At 55.8% G+C, this 7,462-nt stretch overlaps 1 protein-coding gene across 1 annotated transcript; it reads left to right on the forward strand.

Annotated features, from left to right (window-relative positions):
• Nucleotides 1-314: 314 nt before the first annotated feature.
• C8A04DRAFT_34259 (uncharacterized protein) lies at nt 315-3,231 on the forward strand (the record flags this gene model as incomplete). The annotated part of the gene is made up of 5 exons (XM_062782769.1): nt 315-372; nt 431-435; nt 491-1,588; nt 1,966-2,512; nt 2,927-3,231. The coding sequence occupies 5 exons, from the start codon at nt 315-317 to the stop codon at nt 3,229-3,231; spliced, it is 2,013 nt and encodes a 670-aa protein (XP_062640933.1).
• Nucleotides 3,232-7,462: the final 4,231 nt, after the last annotated feature.

Here is a 7,462-nt window from a genome sequence, read left to right on the forward strand (position 1 = left end):
TTCGATCGAAACTTTTGGGCCTTTGCAGTTTTCAAACTAACGGCCTTCGAACAGCCCCACAATCCCGGAGGGTGCTCCGCCCGGCCCGGCCCGGCTTCCCCTGACACCACGGGGTATCAGCGAGCCATTTGTGGCTGTGAGCCACGCAACGCGTCATGTCGAAAATCACGACAACGCGGCCGCCAGTAAACGGGCATACCTTCAGCAGCGCCCATTTGATTGAGATACCGTCTCTTTCGATTCTACTGATATTGTCCTTCGGAACCCTTCATCATCTCAATTACCAGTGATTTCCCCAGCACCTCGGACAGACAATGCGCAGAGCTCATAGAAAATCCCGAAAAGGATGTCTTGAGTGTAAGAAGCGCCATAGTAGGTCACCGCTTTGCCCTGGAGCCTTTTAAATCCATCGCTGACATGTATTCGGTAGTCAAAGTAGGCGACTCGCCACTCATCGCTAACCCAATGCAAAGCTAATCCTGTGTTGTAGTGTGATGAAACTCGCCCACAATGCATCAATTGCACAACGGTAACCCGAGAATGCCAATACTCTACGCCTTGGCTTGACGACGGGCGCCAGTCATCAGGCCGGTCGGTCAGCCCACAGATAAGGGTGTCCTCAAAAATGAGCACGCCGGCACCAACACCATCACCGACACCGTTCCCTGGGCTTCAACCGGCGGCCCCGCCCGAAAATGCGTACCCACGAGTCGACATGGTTCACATGGAGCTCCTCCATCATTACATGACCAGCGACTCCCTCCATCCACTCATAGATACATGTATGCAAAACCTCGTCGCCAAGGTTGCCGTCCGGGAGCCCTACGTCATGCACTCCGTGCTCGCACTCTCTGCCCACCATCTCAGCGTGGTACACCCGGAGAAACAGTCTTTCTACCACAACATCGCCATCCAACTCCAGACCCAGGCCCTCTCCCTCTTCAACAGCATCGACATTGCGCTCTGGGGGGATTCAGTCGAGAAACGCGTTCCGGCCTTCATGTTTTCGAGCGTGCTCGGCATCCACGCACTTTGCGATGCGCTTGCACACCGCGATCGAACGCCGGACGCCGCCATTACTCGATTCCTAACATACCTCACGCTCCACCGTGGCATGCACACCGTCATGGACGGCTACTGGGACCAGCTACGGAAGACGGAACTCAAGGTCATCTTTGACGAGCTTGTGCCTCAGTGGTTTCAGTTAACCAGCGAGGGTCACGACTGCGACGATATTCGCGCGAGACTAACCTCGGCAGACTTGGAAGAGGAAGAACTAAAAGAATCACTACGCGCCGTCGACCTAATCCAGTGGGTCTTCGATGGACAGCCCACGCGCGAAAGCAGGGCATATGTCCTGTGCTCCTGGGTCTCGATGCTCCACCGAACGTTTGTTCGCATGCTCGAGGCGCGCCGCCCAGAGGCACTGGCCGTACTGGCGTATTATTTCCTAGCCATGTACCACTGTCGGGGTGTGTGGCTGATGGACGGCGCTGGCCAGCACTTTTTGGGCCTGCTAGTAGACTACTTCCGGGGTGGGGAGTGGTATTCCTGGGTGGAAACGCCATGGAGGATGCTGCAGGAGTCTGTGGGGAAGGAGTCGCAAATAACAGGCGTAGGCGACGTTGAAACAGGAACCGACCCAGGCCATTCTCCTTCTCGGGACTCTGAGTCTGGGCCTGGGTCTGGGCCCGCTACTAGCCACTCGCAAGCAGCATGTTGATGCACGACATGTGGTGTGTGGCACCTGGCACCCGTCACATGACCCCCCTGCGTCACTTAGCTCGGTTTTCCTTTCCCTTAGTGTCTCGGCCTCAAAGCAACCAAGCACCATCTAAATCGAACACGGCAGCTAAAGCACCTAAACTAAGCTCCCGTCTCCCGTTCCATCCCCGTTCCCGTTCCCGTTCCCGCGCTCGCTTCCGCCATTGTGACATCCGAAACTAAAACCGCGGGTCATCCTAGCTCTCTCACCTTAAAACTATCTCACCGTCGCACACCGTCTCCCTCACCGGCTCGATGGCTCACCCCCCTCCCCCCACCCGATTCACGCTTACTCGCGCTCGGCCGGCTGACGCACCCCGCATCGCTGAAATCCACCTGGCCGCGATGGACGCCAACCCGTTGCTGCACGCCCAGTTCCCGAGTCCCACGGGCCTGGCAGGCCTGAGGCAATTTTTGGAGAGCGAGGTTTCCGAGCATGTGGCCTCGCTGGGCGATGGGCCGCTGCCATCATCTAGCACGGAAGGTGGTAGCGTAGGTGAAGGACAAGGATATGGCGGTGGGGGAATATCGGTGGCGCGTGATGTGGAAAGGGGGGTGATCGTGGGGTATATCAGGTGGGATGTGGAAGTGAAGTCAGACTCGCCAGGGAACGCCGAGAATTCCAAAGCCAAGTTAGAGAACGGCGATATACGGTTTGTAGAGGGGTGTAGACCGGAATTTTTGGAAGGGTATGCTGCGCTGGCGGAGGAGGCCAAGGGAAGATGCTTTAATGGGAGCAATCATTACTGTAAGTTTGCTTACAAGTCTTTTGTGCCTCTTACCTTTTCCTGTCCCGTTTTGTTTCCGTCCCGTGTGCCACAGTTTTGTTTATTCTATTCCGGAAAGGGGTTCTTGTCCTTGGGCCTCTATTCCCGATACCCGGCCCGGAAATACACCCCGGATATGGCATCCAGGGTCCTTTCCTCGGCCCGGCCCGTTGCAAGCCGGCGCTCGTCATCCTTCCTCCAACCAGTAACCCCGCCCCGCCTGGCCGGTACTCCGGATATCGTCCGGGTGCTTTTTTTTGTGGATCCAAGGAACCATGACCGCAAAGTCATAATCACATGGATATATAATACCACCTTCCCTAGCGTGTCATTTCTCAAACACACACATCTCGTGCCTATCACTTACCTCTTCATACGCAACACAAAAACAACAGGCCTCACTTTCGTCTGCATTGACCCGGCATGGCAAGGCCGCGGCGCCGGCGCGCTGTTGACCCGATACGTCCTCGATCTGGCGGCCGCCGACGGGTTGCCGGTGTACCTGGAGAGCACTGAGGTGGCGGTACCGTTGTATTGGAAGTTGGGGTTTCGGGTGCTAGATGGGTTTGAGATGAGGATACCGCGGCTGGGGCCCGCTGATGCGTCTGTTGCCGAGGTTGGCGGCGGTGAGGAAGAGGTTTGGTATAGGGAGAAGTGTATGCTCTGGACACCTCCATCGAAGGCTGATGGGGATGTATGAGGGATTGGCCGGGTTGATCTGGGGGGGTTGATGTGATGAGAGGGTCGAGGATATTAGCATGGAGTTTGCACACAACCTACTTCGTCGGCTAGCATTGTTGGTGAGTCGTGCGCCGACAAGGCCCATCCCTTCCATCTCCGCTGCAGTGTACCGGAAAATATACATCGGCAAACCCGGCAAGTTTAACGGAGACCCGTCCCCTTTTTTTTTGACAGCAGATCTTATCCACACCCGACGGTTTTGTAGTTGAGTAGAAGCCGAAGTTTCGCCGCAACAACCGTCCCGTTCGCTTGCCTCCGAACCCGGCCCGAGCATTGCTTGAGACATATCATCACCAAGGAACCCTTACAGCCAAATATACCAAGTGAGGTACCCCGTTTCATCTGGCTTCACCGGTGCACGGCCCGATGATCGTCTGTCTTCATCCGTACATAGTACACAGACAAGCCTTTCTTCGGGTGGGGCCGCGGAGTAGTGTAATTCGTTTAGCAGGTTGGCAGGCGAGTTTTGTGGATTCTGAGTGGAATTGTTTGTTGTTTGTTGAACCTGGAGGGTATACTCTGTAACTCGATGTCAGGCACCGACCGAGTTCAGGTATCATTGCTGCGTCAAGGGTCGGTCAGGTCAGACAGAGTTAACTTCCCGCTTCTTGTTCAAAGCTCCATTGTAACTTCGGTGAGCAAGAGGGTTGACGGGTTGGGCAAAGTCTGTTTAGGGCCATTTAGAAGATGATCCCCTTCTTACGGTTTTGGTGTTTCCACCAAACCTTTTCTTTTCATGCGTTCCTGCGTCATTCCTATCCTCCGATATCCGACGAATCAGAGGGGCCATAAAGGGTTGAACCCTCCGGCTCTGTCGATCCCCCGCTCTTGTCCTGGGCTGACACCGACCCTTTTGCTGCTGGATATGGAGATTGGCGAAGTCGGACAAAGACCCTTTTTTATTGATTTCCTCTTCTTTTTTTGGTGTGCATGCTTGCCCCCTCCTCCCCAGACCGTTAACGAAGGCCCCCTCATTCCCCGTGCCGTCCCCGGCGTCGGCCGAGGAGTGCGAATCCGGGGGAGAAGGTGGCTGGCTGGATAACCTGATTGGGCTGCATCGGGGTTGGTGTCACGACCTGGACAACGGGTGGGACGGTCTTGAGGTTGCGGTGCAGGAGAGGGGTGGGGTGCGTTTCGAAGTTTGGTCCTCGCGAGGTCTCGCTTTCCTCTTCTTTTTCCGGGTTGTTGTGTTTCGGGGATGACTATGATGCTTTGGGAATGACAAACGCACGGATGATCTGCCGGCTTGGGAATACGCTACACGTACAAGAACACGCGGCCACTCTTGAAAAATTGCCACCTCTGCGCGGGGAAGGGAGGGAGATCGTTTCTGGCAAAAAGTCATGTGCGGCGATGTGTCGGTCGTGTGCTCAGCTTGATCATTGTCGTGGGTGGGATCTGGAAGTGCAATGTGTAACGTACTCAGGTAACTGCGTAACATACCGTTTTAAGGCACGATGGGGGAAAAAAAAGGCCATGATCACCCCGAGATTTCCCTTTCGCTCCGCGAAGCGGGCTAGCGGGCCTTCCTCCCCCATAAACGAGCACCACAAATGGTGTTGCGCTTCCAGCTCCCGGTCGGGACAGTTTCGTCGTCTTCTCCTCAACTGGTCCAACCAGCGGTCAATTAGTTGCATGTGCAATTTCGCAGCCACCCCACGGTTGTGCTGTCCGATGCTCCCTCAGGGCTCTCAACCGCAGGCAGGACGATAAATACTCGGAGCCGCGACGGGCGGCAGCGGCGGTATCATTGGCCTGTGCCCAATCTCACGGCGCCGGGGCCGTTTCATCGTTTCCTCGCTGGGGGCCGTGTTTTCCGGTGTCGTGCATTGCCCCCCGGGCCGTCAACTCACTAACAGGCCCTTTGTCTTGGCCTTGGCCTTCGGAAGGGCCGTATTTGCTTCGTTTGGGTTTGGTCAGTCATCGCGGTGAAGAGAGGTTGCTGAGCGACGAGGCGCGAAGGTATGCATGAGGCTGCCGTAACCGTTATTTTCTTGTTTCTGTTTCGTCAGTCCCATGTTTCTTGTGCGCGTGCCCGTCTCTTGGCCTTCTTGGTAAGTTCCGACAAGGGAGGCCGGCAACGACTTCCATACCAATCGGGGACGGACAAACGGGCTGGGCGTTGGGCATCTCGGTGCATTTCTATTTGGTAATCAGGACCCCATCCGCAGCAGCGGTTCAATGATGGCGGGGCTAATGCGGAGAGCATCAGGGTTTGGTGGTGGCCCCCTGGTAGGTGACCTGGAGGTGACTTGTTAAACCACCAGAGGAGCCTCCCGGGGCAAGCACTTGGCGGTGTGGTTTTGCTCTGGCTTCGGTGTGGAGGGGCAAGCGGCTTGTTATTGCAGCGGCGCCCGGCAGGCAGGGTACAAGTCCCTGCAGGTCGCATGCACGCTGCAACGTTATCTCACTCTGCTTTGCCATTACACAGGAGGAATTTCAAAGTGAAATCGACGCCACGATAAGCTACCGAAGATCGCCTGGGCGTTATCGGACTGCATGCGGGCATCCCGCATGACAACGACCACTTCCCATCAATTCTTGTCTTTATCTCCATGCGTCGCGACGCAACCAACTCGCTGTGCTCAACACTCTGGCTGCTCCGGCATCGCGGGTGTCCTGAGCCTGACGCAGGGAAATTGATCTACAACACCTCCCAAAGCCACTAGTTGTTAACGAGACGACTGCGGAGCACGGCAATGCTGGGCTCGGGGGCGATACTGGCGGGGGAAAAAACCGGCATCAAACCCAGGGAATCTTGGTCTTCCTGCCGTCTCTTGTCCTCTTTTCCGTGATAGCGCGCCCTTGTTGTTTCGCCCAGCGGAGAGATTGACATCACTCACCTCTGTCCATCTCGGAGCTATCCCCTCCTTAATTCCCGGACTTGCCGATTTGATTTGGCGGGCCCAGGGCACTGGGGCTTCTTTGCTCTTTCTCCATCTGAGCTCCTTCCCAACTCGTCAATTGACTCCTTCCATTCAATGAACACCTAACGTTGTCCCGCTACCCTTGTTACCCTCTTATATTCACAACGGCAAATATCGGACCACTTTTCGGGAACCTCGACCCTAAGTCATAACACAGAAAATGTGATGATTTGAGACTGTTTGGACCTAGACAGCGCTTTCCATTCTCCGAGACCTCCGCATATCAGGTTGCCTTTTTTGTCTCTTCGAGCAATACAGAGGGCCGAAACCTCAAACCGCCGCACTGTTGTCCTGATGCAAATGACGCAGATAAGCCTAGCTTATCTTGTGCTCGCCTCCATCATCACCTAGATCTGGGCCCCCAAATTCGCGGGGTGCCGTGGCCTCCTTCTTCTTCCCAATCTACGGCCCTGCATATCACCGATAGTTACTGGTCACCTATCACTTCTTCGTTCCCCTTTCTCCACGCACGCCGCCTGGGTGCTGTGTTTCTCTCTTCAATCTTATCTTTTTGTCGAACACACACGATCACGGATCACACGCTGCGGCCAACGAATCCCCTTGATCTAGAACAACCAGGGCCCCTTAGAGGCCAGCCCGGAGAGATCTCGACGATAAGGATTAGCTCGCTGCCGGGCCGAGCAGGGTACCATCACCGAATCATACGCCAGACGTTCCCCCTTGTTTGAACTTGAAGAAAAGTACGGGCGTGGGGAAGTCAGCGGGTTGAGACAGACTTTGCTTGAGAACACTCCTCTGCAGCTGTCCGCAGCGCAGGAAGCGTCGACAGCACGTTAGCCTTATCAACGAACCAGCGAGCCGGTTCTTATCTTCCTCAGGCCTGACTGTCGATCAGCCTACCAACGTCGCCGCTGGGGTATCTTCCAGGGCTGATCAACGCAGCATCTGGAACAAGGACCGTGTTCCTCTCAAGGCCTTCCTCGACCTTTCCAACGGCTAAGGGCTTCTGTTTTTGGCTGTCATTCTACGTTGGGGCCCGCCACAACGCACCGACCAGCGGGGTCTTGCCTCTGATCTCAGGAACAAGTTGAGCCAAGCTCGTTGGCCGGGGTTATCAGCATCCCCGTGCGTGCCTCCATACGACCGACCCGTGATAGTCCGCGGGCTCGAGTCGCTTATTTGGCCGGGTTACATCTGTCGTCATCTTACCGGATTGCAGCGAGTTTGCCAGATGCCAACTTGGGCCACCCCCCACCGCTGTACTAGTGAGCCGTTTCCCGAGACCCCAATCTACTATTCACC

This window comes from Dichotomopilus funicola (genome assembly GCF_033296635.1).
Source record: "Dichotomopilus funicola strain CBS 141.50 unplaced genomic scaffold C8A04scaffold_3, whole genome shotgun sequence".
In the NCBI taxonomy this organism is placed as follows: Eukaryota; Fungi; Ascomycota; class Sordariomycetes; order Sordariales; family Chaetomiaceae; genus Dichotomopilus; species Dichotomopilus funicola.